Source organism: Capsella rubella, unplaced genomic scaffold (assembly GCF_000375325.1).
Source record: "Capsella rubella cultivar Monte Gargano unplaced genomic scaffold, Caprub1_0 scaffold_1, whole genome shotgun sequence".
Lineage (NCBI taxonomy): Eukaryota > Viridiplantae > Streptophyta > Magnoliopsida > Brassicales > Brassicaceae > Capsella > Capsella rubella.
This window is the reverse complement of record NW_006238923.1, coordinates 5,677,025-5,690,593: the sequence shown is the minus strand read 5'-3', so window position 1 is coordinate 5,690,593 and position 13,569 is coordinate 5,677,025. Positions and strand designations below refer to the sequence as shown.

At 38.8% G+C, this 13,569-nt stretch overlaps 5 protein-coding genes, 1 long non-coding RNA gene and 1 other non-coding gene across 8 annotated transcripts in view; 4 read left to right on the top strand and 3 right to left on the bottom strand.

The window, feature by feature from the left end:
• The window catches only part of LOC17897172 (transcription factor MYB58), a 3,246-nt gene extending 1,967 nt beyond the window's left edge, over positions 1-1,279 (top strand). Inside the window, exons 2-4 of the mRNA XM_006304417.2 lie at positions 1-155; positions 246-375; positions 454-1,279. Of these exons, the coding sequence (XP_006304479.1) occupies positions 17-155; positions 246-375; positions 454-1,024 (840 nt within the window). The 5' untranslated portion in view covers positions 1-16 and the 3' untranslated portion in view covers positions 1,025-1,279. The remainder of the gene's footprint in view (positions 156-245; positions 376-453) is intronic.
• Positions 386-868, bottom strand: LOC111832604. The gene is made up of 3 exons (XR_002835494.1): positions 774-868; positions 557-648; positions 386-475 (listed from the first exon to the last, which is right to left on the bottom strand). It is a non-coding gene; the product is annotated as an uncharacterized LOC111832604 (long non-coding RNA).
• An 88-nt stretch (positions 1,280-1,367) lies between the features above and the next one.
• On the top strand, positions 1,368-5,250 carry LOC111832602 (pentatricopeptide repeat-containing protein At3g24000, mitochondrial). The gene has a single exon (XM_023789991.1). The coding sequence runs from the start codon at positions 2,244-2,246 to the stop codon at positions 5,055-5,057; it is 2,814 nt and encodes a 937-aa protein (XP_023645759.1). The 5' UTR covers positions 1,368-2,243; the 3' UTR covers positions 5,058-5,250.
• Positions 5,251-5,333: 83 nt separating this feature from the next.
• LOC17897920 (proteasome subunit alpha type-2-A) lies at positions 5,334-8,161 on the bottom strand. Its single transcript, XM_006303264.2, has 12 exons — positions 8,064-8,161; positions 7,759-7,824; positions 7,587-7,663; positions 7,426-7,490; positions 7,245-7,291; positions 7,075-7,150; positions 6,884-6,951; positions 6,571-6,640; positions 6,220-6,305; positions 5,974-6,036; positions 5,665-5,730; positions 5,334-5,563 (listed from the first exon to the last, which is right to left on the bottom strand). Exons 2-12 carry the CDS (start codon positions 7,797-7,799, stop codon positions 5,515-5,517), a joined length of 708 nt encoding a protein of 235 aa, XP_006303326.1. The 5' UTR covers positions 7,800-7,824; positions 8,064-8,161; the 3' UTR covers positions 5,334-5,514.
• Positions 8,162-8,270: 109 nt separating this feature from the next.
• LOC17897028 (thiosulfate/3-mercaptopyruvate sulfurtransferase 1, mitochondrial) lies at positions 8,271-11,650 on the top strand. 2 transcript variants are annotated; one of them, XM_023789993.1, is made up of 13 exons: positions 8,271-8,434; positions 8,524-8,553; positions 9,083-9,271; positions 9,414-9,473; positions 9,632-9,694; positions 9,955-10,079; positions 10,174-10,336; positions 10,432-10,491; positions 10,724-10,782; positions 10,893-10,974; positions 11,054-11,117; positions 11,180-11,247; positions 11,334-11,650. In XM_023789993.1, the coding sequence occupies exons 3-13, from the start codon at positions 9,155-9,157 to the stop codon at positions 11,433-11,435; spliced, it is 963 nt and encodes a 320-aa protein (XP_023645761.1). In that variant the 5' UTR covers positions 8,271-8,434; positions 8,524-8,553; positions 9,083-9,154; the 3' UTR covers positions 11,436-11,650. The 2 variants fall into 2 exon arrangements, with proteins under 2 accessions (XP_023645761.1, XP_023645760.1); XM_023789992.1 differs by having other exon boundaries at positions 8,271-8,553.
• A 58-nt stretch (positions 11,651-11,708) lies between these two features.
• Positions 11,709-11,781, top strand: TRNAR-CCG. Its single transcript has one exon. It is a non-coding gene; the product is annotated as a tRNA-Arg (tRNA).
• A 46-nt stretch (positions 11,782-11,827) lies between these two features.
• On the bottom strand, positions 11,828-13,463 carry LOC111832638 (putative rRNA methylase YtqB). The gene is made up of 6 exons (XM_023790155.1): positions 13,237-13,463; positions 13,059-13,122; positions 12,634-12,823; positions 12,474-12,547; positions 12,184-12,339; positions 11,828-12,080 (listed from the first exon to the last, which is right to left on the bottom strand). Exons 1-6 carry the CDS (start codon positions 13,436-13,438, stop codon positions 11,951-11,953), a joined length of 816 nt encoding a protein of 271 aa, XP_023645923.1. The 5' UTR covers positions 13,439-13,463; the 3' UTR covers positions 11,828-11,950.
• Positions 13,464-13,569: the final 106 nt, after the last annotated feature.

Sequence of the window (13,569 nt, the reverse complement as noted above, 5' to 3'; positions counted from 1 at the left end):
GAGAGAGAGAGAGAGAATGGGTAAAGGTAGAGCGCCATGTTGTGACAAAACCAAAGTGAAGAGAGGACCATGGAGCCAAGATGAAGACTTGAAACTCATCTCTTTCATCCACAAGTCTGGTCATGAGAACTGGAGATCTCTCCCAAAACAAGCTGGTATATTCCCCGATCTTAAAGATCCTACTTTTCTTAAGATTTTCTAATCTTCTGGTTCTGATTCTATCTATGCATGCAAATGCAATGAAGGATTGTTAAGGTGTGGCAAGAGCTGTCGTCTACGATGGATTAATTACCTCAGACCTGATGTGAAACGTGGCAATTTCAGCGCAGAGGAAGAAGAAACCATCATTAAACTTCACCAGAGCTTTGGGAACAAGTATGTCTCATCTTGTTAATACCTTGTGTGGCTCAAAGTTTCAATTTTGACACTTGTTTTTCTGCATTTTTGATACAGGTGGTCGAAGATTGCTTCTAAACTGCCAGGAAGAACAGACAATGAGATCAAGAACGTGTGGCATACACATCTCAAGAAAAGATTGAGCTCAGACACTACTAACCTTAATGCCGATGAAGCGGCTTCAAAAGATTCTTTGAACGAAGCTGAGACCTCTCAAGAGTCATCTCCTAATGCCTCCATGTCTTTCGCTGGCTCCAACATTTCAAGCAGAGAAGAAGATGATGCACAGATAAGTCAAGCGTTCGAGCATATTCAAACTTACAGCGACTTTACAGGGATGTTACAAGAGGTAGACAAACCAGAGCTGCAGGAGATACCTTTTGATTTAGATCATGACATTTGGAGTTTCATAGATGGTTCAGACTCATTCCAACAACTTGAGAACAGTTGGAGTTCAAGGGCTACTCAAGAGTCTGAAGGAGATGAAATTGAGAAATGGTTCAAGCACCTGGAAAGCGAACTCGGGCTAGAAGAAAACGATAACCAACAGCATGAACAGGGCACCACAGATGGAGAAGAATCGTCCTCATCATCGCTCTTGGAGGGTTACAAACTCCTGATACATTAATGAAGCAATAAAGCAACTCATTTCACCTTAAAAGCGGAATTATTATCCTCATCAGAGATCTACAAAAGAGCTAATAATCTTGGCATTTTTAGTAGATGAGCAAGATAAGTTAGGGGCATGTAGAAATATGTCAACGACATGTAGATATTACAGAGTTGAAAGATTGTATTTGCAAAAATGATTGCTTTGTAAGTGAAACCAATTCATCCCAAGCTAACAACTATCTAGAAATGGAAAGCTGACAGAGATGATAAATTCTTGTCTTCAAAATTGATTCAGCAGCTAAAATTTTATAAATACGAACAAACAAAACAAGTCTCAAGTCCTTGTCCAAAATAGATAGATATTTTACTTTCAATCATCAATTACAAATTCTGAATGTCAAAGGAACCGTTTGTATTTATTTTTGATTTGTTTGTTTCTGACGAAGTTAGATTTACTTACGCTACGTCTGAAATCTCAACCATGTGCCAAAGGTGAAGTGGAATACAAACGATTCAGAGAACTTACCCGAAAAAGCTGAGAAATTTTCAATCTTTCTTCGTCCATATGTCGTACGAGTGAGACAGAGAGACCTAATGACTTGCAATTACTCTAGATCCTGACTATCAAGCCCAGTGACTTGCAGAGGGTTAACGGGTGTAGGATAAAACAATTGGGGCTAAGCAAGCAACAAAAGAATAGTACGGGACTCATATTGAAATGATGGCTTTTTAGTTTCTACCATAAACCGGTCAGTAGTACCGGTTTTATATGGTCCATTAATTCCGGTTTCTGGTATGCTTCTCCGGTTTGTTGTTTTTTTTTTTCTTTTCAAAACAGCAGTCTCTCTCTTTTTTTTTTTGTAGGTGTATTGATCTTTTCCGGGAACCACCGTTGAAACGTCGACGAATTAGAGCTGGCCAGCTGGGGACGCAAAGTCCTGTCTTTTCAGGGCGGGGAAACTCGTTTGCTTAGTGGGTTTGTCTCCCGCCACTCGAAGACGCGACGAATCTCGACATTGCAATGTTTGGAAAGGGTGGAAGAAGAAGAAGTAAGAAAAGTTACCAGATTGAGTGGATGTTTCTCGCTCTCAGGCCATTGGAACCCGGAATTATCTTGTTTCGATCAAATTGGTTTCTCTCAAATCAGTAGAGAGTCTACGGGAAAAGCTGTCCACGCGCTCTGTGTCAAGGGATTAGTTCGTCTGAGTGTGCTGCAAACCAACACTTTGATTAACATGTATATGAAATTTGGCCGAGTCAAACCTGCGCGTTACCTGTTCGATGAAATGCCTGTGAGAAACGAAGTTTCTTGGAATACCATGATGTCAGGGCTAGTCCGTGTTGGATTGTATTTGGAAGGAATGGATTTTTTCCGGAAGATTTGTGATATTGGTATTAATCCAAGTAGCTTTGTGATTGCCAGTTTAGTAACAGCTTGTGGTCGGTCAGGTTTTATGTTCAGAGAAGGGGTTCAAGTTCACGGCTTTGTGGCTAAGTCTGGATTACTGTCTGACGTTTATGTGAGTACAGCTATTTTGCATCTCTATGGGATTTATGGATTGGTTTCGTGTTCGAAAAAAGTCTTTGAGGAGATGCCTGTCCGAAACGTGGTGTCTTGGACTTCACTGATGGTTAGTTACTCGGATAAGGGTGAGCCAGAGGAAGTCATTGATATCTTTAAACGTATGAGAGGAGAAGGAGTTGAGTGTAATGAGAATTCCATGTCTTTGGTAATCAGTTCCTGTGGATTGCTTAAAGATGAATCCTTGGGTCGTCAAATTATCGGACAGGTTATCAAATCGGGACTGGAGAGTAAGCTCGCTGTGGAGAATTCTCTCATATCCATGTTTGGTAATCTGGGAAATGTCAACTATGCAAATTACATTTTTGATCAAATGTCCGAACGTGATACTATTTCATGGAATTCGATTGCTGCGGCATATGCACAAAATGGTCATTTCGAGGAATCATTTAGGATTTTCAATTCAATGCGTCGTTTTAACGATGAAGTGAACTCCACCACTGTGTCTACTCTGTTATCAGTTTTGGGTCATGTAGATCACCAAAAATGGGGTAGAGGAATTCATGGTTTGGTGGTTAAAATGGGATTCAGTTCAGTTGTTTGTGTGTGCAATACTCTTTTGAGAATGTATGCGGGTGCTGGAAGATCAGAAGAGGCAGAGTTGGTGTTCAAACTAATGCCCACTAAAGATCTGATCTCATGGAATTCTTTGATGGCTTGTTATGTCGAGGATGGGAGGAGCTTAGATGCTTTAGGACTTCTTTGTTCAATGATAAGAACTGGAAAATCAGTGAACTATGTGAGTTTTACAAGCGCATTGGCTGCTTGCTTTAGTTCAGAATTTCTCGATAAAGGCAGGATCCTTCATGGGCTTGTAGTAGTCACTGGTTTATTTGACAATCAGATTATTGGTAATGCATTGGTTTCTATGTACGGAAAGATAGGCGAGATGAGCAAATCCAGACGGGTACTACTACAGATGCCTAGACGAGATGAAGTAGCTTGGAATGCCCTTATTGGTGGCTATGCTGAAAATGAAGATCTCGATAAGGCACTGGCGGCTTTCCGAACTATGCGAGTGGAAGGTGTTCCTGTAAATTATATCACAGTGGTAAGTGTTCTTGGTGCTTGTTTAATGCCCTGTGATTTGGTTGAACGGGGGAAGCCATTACACGCCTATATAGTTTCTGCTGGATTTGAATCAGATGAACACGTGAAGAACTCGCTTATCACTATGTACGCAAAATGCGGTGATTTAAGCTCGAGTCAAGACCTATTTAACAGACTAGATAATTGGAATATCATCACGTGGAATGCTATGCTTGCGGCAAATGCTCATCATGGTCATGGAGAAGAGGTGCTAAAACTTGTATCAAAGATGAGAAGATTTGGTTTGACTCTAGACCAGTTTAGCTTCTCTGAGGGACTTTCTGCTGCGGCGAAGCTAGCGGTCCTAGAAGAAGGCCAACAACTTCATGGTTTAGCTGTAAAACTGGGATTTGAACAAGATTGCTTCATCTTAAACGCTGCTGCAGACATGTATAGCAAATGTGGGGAAATAGGGGATGTTGTGAAAATGTTTCCTCTATCAGTCAATCGATCACTTCCTTCGTGGAACATATTAATATCAGCTTTTGGAAGACATGGGTGCTTCGAAGAAGTTTGTGAGACTTTCCATGAGATGCTTGAAATGGGATGTAAGCCGGGTCATGTCACATTTGTCTCTCTTCTTACAGCATGCAGCCACGGAGGACTAGTAGACGAAGGCCTTGAATATTACGACATGATTGCTCGAGATTTTGGTTTAAAACCGGCGATCGAACATTGCATCTGTGTAATTGATCTTCTTGGAAGATCAGGGAGGTTAGCTGAAGCTGAAACCTTTATATCTAAAATGCCGATGAAACCAAACGACCTCGTGTGGCGTAGTTTATTAGCTTCCTGCAAAATCCATGGGGATTTAGAACGCGGAAGAAAAGCAGCAGAAAATCTCGCGAAGCTAGAACCAGAGGATGATTCTGTTTATGTCTTGTCCTCAAATATGTTTGCGACAACAGGTAGATGGGAAGACGTGGAAAATGTGAGAAAGCAAATGGGTTTCAAGAACATCACGAAGAAACAAGCTTGCAGTTGGGTAAAACTAAAAGACAAAGTAAGTTCGTTTGGTATTGGAGACAGAACTCATCCGCAAACATTGGAGATATACGCAAAGTTAGAAGACATAAAGAAGCTGATCAAAGAATCTGGCTATGTCGCAGATACTAGTCAGGCTCTGCAAGACACAGATGAAGAACAAAAAGAGCACAATCTTTGGAATCACAGTGAAAGACTGGCTCTTGCTTATGCGTTGATGAGTACTCCTGAAGGTTCCACCCTTAGAATCTTTAAAAACCTTCGCATATGTGGTGATTGTCACTCTGTGTACAAGTTTGTTAGTAGAGTCATCGGACGTAGAATCGTGTTGAGAGATCAGTATCGATTTCACCATTTTGAGAGGGGTGTGTGTTCTTGTAAGGATTATTGGTGAAAGAAAGAGGAGGAAGCTCAATTACAGCGATATACAGTAGCTAGCTGACAATTTCTTTATAGGATTCTTTGAATAAGGTTTTGGGTTTCACTAGTTTTGTAACATTAATTGGATATTTCTTCAAAAGGATGCATAATTCTGTGTGTAGACAGTTAATTGTTTTGTAAGTAATGGAATAGAGTTGGTTTCTCGATTGGAGGTGAAAGTTGCTATGCAAACAATTTAACGATTGACAAGATAAGAATACTTAAAAAGATTTTTCTGAAACCTTCACTGAGTGAAAGAAAAAAAAACAGATTTCATTAGTTATTGAATCAGAAGAAAGACACTCAGTTTGAGTTCAGCAACAAACTATTTAAAGATCCATAAGTTCTACAGAAAACCAACTTTTAAGACTGCAAATGCCAGAAAAATCAGGTTTTAAACGCATGTTTGTTGCTATACTATATGCTGGAAGTTACTCAACTTCAGCAAGGTAATCATCGATCTCCGCTGGAGTTAGTACCCTGCATTAATCCAAAAAAAAAATACAATTGAGCATCAAAAACATTCTATTCAAACATCAGCAGCAGCAACAAAGATTCTTGGTGTTGAACAAAAAGGGTACCTGAAAACTTTGTCAGCTCCGATTTTGCCAATTTCAATATTTTTGCTTGAAATCTCTCCCTCAAAGCTACCAAAAGCAAAAACCAAAATCAAATGAGGTTAAGGCTTTTCGGCACAGTATAATAAGACTAGAGCTACACAGGTACTGCATGCATCATAATCAGAAATCCTTACAAGAATACAAGCGCTTTAACCCTGTGCTTCCATTATAAACGACAGTGCTATGGGTTTGGTAATCTAACAGCCACAAGACTGTTTTTTTCTACTAATGAATGATCAAAAGACCTTGAATTCGTAGATTTATACTTACCCTTCTTTCAATGTCAATATCGCTGTGTGAATGGCATCGTCAAGTTCCATGTCTTCTGTGTACCTGCAAGGAATTTGTGGATGGTTAAGGTTGGTCAGCGAAAGAAGAGTGCTTTCCTGTTATGACAGGAGCCAAACTAAATGAAATTTGACTAAGAAAGTTAAATTTTCAAGATTAGATAATTGGTTATAGAATGTTCCACGTATCTACCGTCCTTGGATATCAACAAATAGTAAACAATATTACCTTTTCTCAAGGAATGTTTTTGCGTTGGAAACGTTCTTCCCCATGGCTGAAGCTTTCCAGGAGAAATAAGAGCCAGATGGATCCACCTAGCATAAGAACAAAAAGTATTGAATCAGAAAGAAGCAAAGTTTAATTCTCAGGTTATATTCTCAAGATGAGATGGTACTTCGGTTTAGACAGAACTATAAGATGGTGATTATTGTAACAGGATAATGCAGAAAGGTAAATACTCTGCTACAAGTTTGCTAAGCTTTGTTTTTTCAGCGCTGATAAGAACGGAAATTTGGTTTAAGAATATTGTGAGACTCGATTGTTCTGAATAAGCTTGCAGATATCCTGAAGAGGAAATACCTGATAAAGTTGTGGACCCTTGTCGTCATATCCAGCCACAAGCAGGGAAACCCCGAAAGGCCTAACACCACTGTTAACAAGAGAATGTACAAAAAAATTAGAGCCAGGATATATAATGAATACAAATTTGCTAAAGCAACATTATTTCATGTCAAATCAATGATCAAATCTCAAATTTCAAGAGCAAAGTTACGCACTCTTGCTTTTTCAGAGAAAATAATTCAGTTCATCTCAAACATATTGGGAATATGGGCGGAAGTAAACATATGACATGACGTTAAATTTTACAATTTTAAGTAAATATAACACTTACCCCGATTGAGTAAACTCTTGCATAACAGTAGCGGTTTCCCTTACAAGTTGGGTAACAGGGATGGGTTCCTGCAACAATAAAGCTTCTTAGATAATAAAGCAACTGAAGGGAAATAAACATTTATGGAGGAAAATAACTGAAACCATATCACATTAGCAAGGGTTATGAGTAAGAATGAGAAAAATATTTACTTTGTAAAGACGGAGGTATTGCTCAGCCTGTTTCCTACTCTTCCTAACAAGAACTCGAAAATCAGGACCCATGCCACTTCATAGAAGAAAGTGCAAAAAAATGTTAGCATCCAAGCTATAAAATCAAAAACAATAACAAATAAAAACTTAAGATAAGCGAGGAGAAAAACCTGTACACAACTCCAATATTAGGAGTCAAATGCTGAATTTTTTGAACCTGAAACAGGGAGAAGGGAAAACTAATGTCAGAAATGTTGACTGTATTACGCAATTTTAAAAAAGCACCAGAAATCATGGCCAGCATGCAACAATACAATAACTTATTTCTTAAAACTGACCCAAACCACTTACAGATGCTTCATCAACCAGAATAGAAGGCAATTTCTTTTCGGTTGCAATGACGACTCCATTAGAAGCTGCAGTAAACAACAACAATACAATTATTAAAAAAACAGCTATCAGAAGAAAACTACGAACTTTCATTGATCTATTAGAATGTGTGACGGCCAAACCTTTAATCCCCAAAGATGTTTGACCTGACCCAACAGCAGTAAGGGCATGCTCTATCTGAACCAGCTTCCCAGATGGGCTGTTTCCATAGCCACAGTACAAGTTAGTCACAGCAAAAACTAACCCAAAATGCTCAGGAAGACATGAACGAGAATGATTTAGCTAAGTTCTTACCTGAAAGTGGTGAGTGAAAACGAGTACTGACTGTCACCCATAGCTCCTTAAGCAAATCCGCGAAAGCTGTGAACAACACAGACGAGCGAGATCAATTTTATTGCAAAGAAATTCACAACAATTGGACTCGTGGTTCTAAACCCCCACGAAAATTAGGGTTTTAAAGTCACCGAGATCAACCGATTCAAATTTCGTCATCTAAACATCAGACTCTATAAAAAACACCTAATGTATACTAGAATGGAACTTTTAAGATCGACACGAATCCTCAAACAGGAACTACCACAGTGAAGAGACTAGCTTACCTTGAGCTCGAGCTTGAGAATCGAGATCGACGAAGCAATTAGTTGCAGAGAGAGAGAGGTGAAAGAAATAGGCTTATTAGATTTCTTGCAGAGAAGGTTGAAGTGAGAGAGATTTTACGAGATTCTCCTTTTACTTATTTTCCTTTTTTTAGAAGAATGGGGAAGTAACGCAAAAATAACTGCGTTTATAACGCCCGCGTTTCATAAAGAGAACGCAAACGCGATTTTCTGTATCATCAGTGGTGGGGAGTACACAGGAGCAGCATCGTTAAGAACGAAGCTTCGAAAAAAATTGCGAGCTTGGGGAATCTGAACAGTAACATATTTGGCGGCTTTAGTTCAACAATTTGTCATCTACATGATATTGTGAGGTGAAATGGCTTCGACCCTTTACTCAAGATCTTTATTGGTTGCTCGTCACTGCCTGTTTAATCCTTCTCTATCTCCTATTCTTCCGCAGAGGACGCGTCATTTTGCAACCTTTCTAAACGTAAGTGGCTTGTACCGCGTTCTCTCTGCTTAGGCCTTTGTTTGATCGTGGTTTTGACTTCTAGTTTCTGATCCTTCTTCGGTTAGTGTTATATAGGCTACTACGAGTTGTGGGATTTTGAGATTAGCAAAGGTTTCACATAGGGAGTTGTAGTTAATTGTGTAGATTATCCGATGATGTCTGTGTCAGATGACTTGAACCCGTGGTTTTCTTTCACTTGTGTATTTCATTTTATTGAATTGTGGGAAAAATTTGGATTTTTTTTTATCTTTTGTTTTGCAATTTTGAGATTCTAACCTCAAGTTAGGGGCTTGTACTGCGTTCTCCGTGATTTCAGTTGGTGACTTTAAATACAAGAAATTAAGGATTTTCTTTTTTTTCTTCCTGTTTCACTTGTTTGGTAGTGATAAGTAAACGTATGGAAATGTTATCTTTCGTATTGCGACCTTTTTGAGTTTGAAAATGGATTATGTTAAGTTGTGTGAGCTTAGAGTTCTTGTGTGGCTTTTTGTAACTCTGTTTATTGCAGAAGAAAGCATTCAGCTTACAGTTACACTCTGCCTATTCAACTTATAAATCATCTGCTCACGTTAGTCGAGTTATGGCTTCTACTGGAGCTGGACCAAAAGCTAATTATGCGACATCATCCATATCTACCGATGAACCTGTTGTGTCTGTAGATTGGCTCCATGCTAATCTTAGAGGGGCTGATATAAAGGTAATTGCCATTGGTGCTTTGTTGTATTTAATCTCAGAATACTTGTATTTTCCACATGTTGTGAGTTGTGACTACATACTTCTTCAAGACTTTTTCTTTTTCCGTCATGATTCTTACCTAACTTGTTTGTTTCCATGGTCAGGTTTTGGATGCCTCATGGTACATGCCACATGAGCAAAGAAATCCAATCCAAGAGTATCAAGTGAGAATATGTACAGTTTCGTAGATAACTAAGTAAACAAGCTTTAAGCCATTGTTCTGGATGATCACTATGAAATTTTTGTATGGAAAGTAAAACTCTGCATTAGAGTTTGTACACGAGTATATGTTGATTGGCTTGTATGTTATCCTCTTCTACAGGTTGCTCATATTCCAGGTGCTCTCTTCTTTGATTTGGATGGAATATCAGATCGAAAAACAAATGTGTGAATCTCTGCCCCTTTTCTTTTAAAAAGATGCTTTTTTTATTTCTAACTTAGACTTCATACTGCCATCACTTTTATGTATAAGTACCCCTTCATTGCAGCCACTTCGAGGATATTGTTGTTTCTCTAGCAACAAAACCTAGACTTTTTGCTGTGTTATTTGATTGTTAATATCCTTTTTTCTTGAGAAATTTTCCCATTAAAGCTTTGGCAAGCCTTCAGAGTTCAGATTGTGAGTTTTTATGTGCCTTATGTCAGTTACCACACATGCTACCATCTGAGGAAGCTTTCGCTGCTGGCTGTTCTGCTCTTGGAATCGAGAACAAAGATGGCGTGGTTGTATATGATGGAAAGGGGCTCTTTAGTGCAGCTCGTGTATGGTGGTGAGTTATGGATCTCATGTCTCTTTATTAATCTTTGCTAAATATGCTTTCTTAGGTATTATCAAGTTGATGTGTACGCCTTTTGTTAAAACAGGATGTTTAGAGTCTTTGGACATGACAAAGTATGGGTACTTGATGGAGGCTTGCCGAAATGGCGTGCTTCAGGTTATGACGTTGAATCCAGTGCCTCAAGTGATGCCATTTTGAAAGCCAGTCTAGCAAGTGAAGCCGTAGAGAAAATTTATCGAGGACAAACAGTAAGTTAACTCATTTATAGAAAAGGTTTTGCCAATCTGCATATTCAGTTGGTTTACCTGCTACTTAAGGTTTATCCACATCTTTGCTGGTCCAGATTACTCCAATAACTTTTCAGACGAAGTTCCAGTCACATCTTGTATGGGGACTTGATCAGGTTAGCGTTTCCTAAACAGATTTTTTCTTTGAAATTTGAGGTGGTGCTATTCAATTCATTTTTGCATAAACACTTTGTTTATTGTTCCGCAAATCAAATCGTTGGTGGTATTGAAGCGGAGTAGCCGAGTAGTAAATTGGTTTATCTTCAAAGATGCCCTTTCTGTTATTAACAGATTTAAAGTTTGTATAGTTAGCTAGTAAATTAGGGGAGCTAATTGGATAATTGACAGGTGAAGAAAAACATGGCTGATAGGACTTATCAGCACATAGATGCACGTGCAAAAGCTAGGTATGTTTCCAAGTCATTGCTTGGTCTGGATTGTAATCTCACTTTACTATGGTAATGATTTAAAATTGGTTCTGGTTATATCATTTGATAGAATTAACTCTGTTTCACAGATTTGATGGAACTGCTCCAGAACCTCGCAAGGGAATACCAAGCGGTCATATACCTGGTAGCAAGTGTGTCCCTTTTCCCGAAGTAAGCCACCGTCTAACTTGAATGACTTGATTTTATATTTATTTTGACACCATCAATATGATAACATATTCTTATGCAGATGTTTGATTCCTCTCAAACACTGTTACCAGCGGAAGAGCTGAAGAAGCGGTTTGAACAAGAAGGTAAAACAAATTGCATTACCTAAGCAGCTGTTTTAAACGATTACTTAACCGTTTATCTGCAGGCATTTCACTGGACAGTCCAATCATGGCCTCATGTGGAACCGGTGTAACAGCTTGTATTTTGACATTGGTAACAAAATGATGATATTAGAATTCACTCATTTACTATGATATGAAAATAAAACTGAGACTGATTACTTTTTTTTTACTCGTCAGGGACTTCATCGTTTGGGAAAAGCTGATGTCCCGATCTATGATGGGTCTTGGACTGAATGGGCAACCGAACCAGACTTGCCCATGGTGGGTTCTTCTACATGAGAAAGTCCAAGAAGAAGCTACATGATCAGTCACAAGCTTAGCTTTGAGAATTGGTTTTATGATAAAACGTTTTTCTATATACTATTGAGTTTGGTTTCATCTGTGTGGAGATTTAATAAAAATTCCTTTGAAAAACCAGGAAAGTTGTTTCTCTCAGTTATATCTTCTCAATGTTCTTGTTGTCACTCAGTTTATGAAATTCTTGAGTTTTGGTATTTGTGTTTGGACGGGACTATAAGAATTATAAATCTAAACGTAGGTTACTAACAAAAAGACCGCGTGGCCTAATGGATAAGGCGCTCGCCTCCGGAGCGGGAGATTGTGGGTTCGAGTCCCACCGTGGTCGTTTTTAAGCTTTTTATAATATTTATCCATAAACAGCTTTGAAGATGTCAAAAAGAAAAAAACATATTGATATATCAACAAAATGATCTCTCAGATTAAGCATTAAGAACATATCATGTACAAGTGAATGGTGATGCATACAAAGCTTCTGTTGATCTGAATAATCATTTTTAGTTCTCTCTTTTGAAGATGAAAACAAGAACCGGAGCTAACGGTCTGTTCAGCATTTGGAATTTGCAGCAGACCCAATCACTGACAGGTAAACCCGACCCAAAAGCTTCAACCACTTCTAATTCTTCCCTGCGCAACAACAAGGATGGATCATCAACCTATGTAACTACACATTGCGCCTTATTAAATCATCACAGAAATCTTTCGCCAGCAGTTTCTTATTAGTTATTACCTTCCACCAGGGTGGCCAATGTAAACAACCAAGCTGATGAGGCCACCAGGCATTAAGACTCTCTCAGCAGCCTTCAATGCCAATAATGTTGTATCTGAGACGGTGATTATTGACTTGTTGCCACCTGGAAGATACCCGAGATTGAATGCAACCATCCTATGATCATCAAAACAAAAATTCGACCTTTTAAGTTACGTAAAGCAGCGTACTAACCAACCCGGTAAAGCGAGGAAATTATCGTTGAGGATTCAACAAAAATGTTGCATCAGGTCAGTGAATCTATGTTGTACCTTACAGGGGTGTTTTCAGGGACAATCTCTTCCATTTTACTATGGCAGATGTTAAAGAGTCTGACGCAGTCCTTCTGCATTACTTCAGCAGAAATGGAACAAGGCTCGATATTAATAAGAACCACACAGCTATGGAAACAAGCTTAGGTAGTTATCTAACCTCTTTTGAACCAAGGTTTTGATCCAGCAAAGAGGAAGTGCTCTCAATGGCATCTTTTTGGATGTCCATTGCATAAACACAGCCACCAGAATCATCGATAACCATCTTTAACATTGCTAAAGTATCATTCCCGTTACCGCATGTAGCATCAATGACCATATCCCCCTTTTGGATTACCTTCTCCCACACACTGAAAGGTAATAATCACCAGGTGATATAATAAGAAACTTTGAGTGCAGCTTCAAAGCATCAACATTATCCTTAACACTAAGATCCCAAGATTCATTCTTTAATCCGGGACAGCTTATATCATCATGTGTGTAATTGCTAAAGCTCCAAGGTTAAGCTATTAATTGACATAAAATCTGAAAGCTTTAAATGGTGAAGACAGTATTAGTTCAGGTTCTGATTTAGAAAGTACTCACACATGAGCTACTTCTGTTGCCTTTTTCCTTCCAAAGAGATAACCAACAAAAACATCCTCTAGCCCTGAAGACGAATAAAAGACTGAACTTTAAGCACATAAACGCTAATCACGATCCGTAAAGCTATGTATCTGCTCCATTTCTAACAAAAATCAGATTTCAGGTATCAAATATTTACCTGGAATTGGAAAGTTTCGTGAATGCGAAGGAGACGAGCTGAAAGCAGCTACACGAGAACATCGAATTCTGGTAAAAGGGTTTCGTTGCATTGCAATTCGAAAATCGAAGGACATTAGTGTGTTGCGGAAAGGAATCGAGTATGAGCGCGCCAAGGTAGAAGATAAAATTGACATCTCTGCTTGAAAGAACCCAGCCGCCATTAAACAAAAGCTTCGATTTGCTCTCGAAAAATGTTTACTTTCACTTCGAAAACTAGATTATATTTTCCTAAGAAAGTCAAATTGTGGGCTTTCTCTTCGGCCCAATAGTTATAGCTAACTCAAGGAGCGAC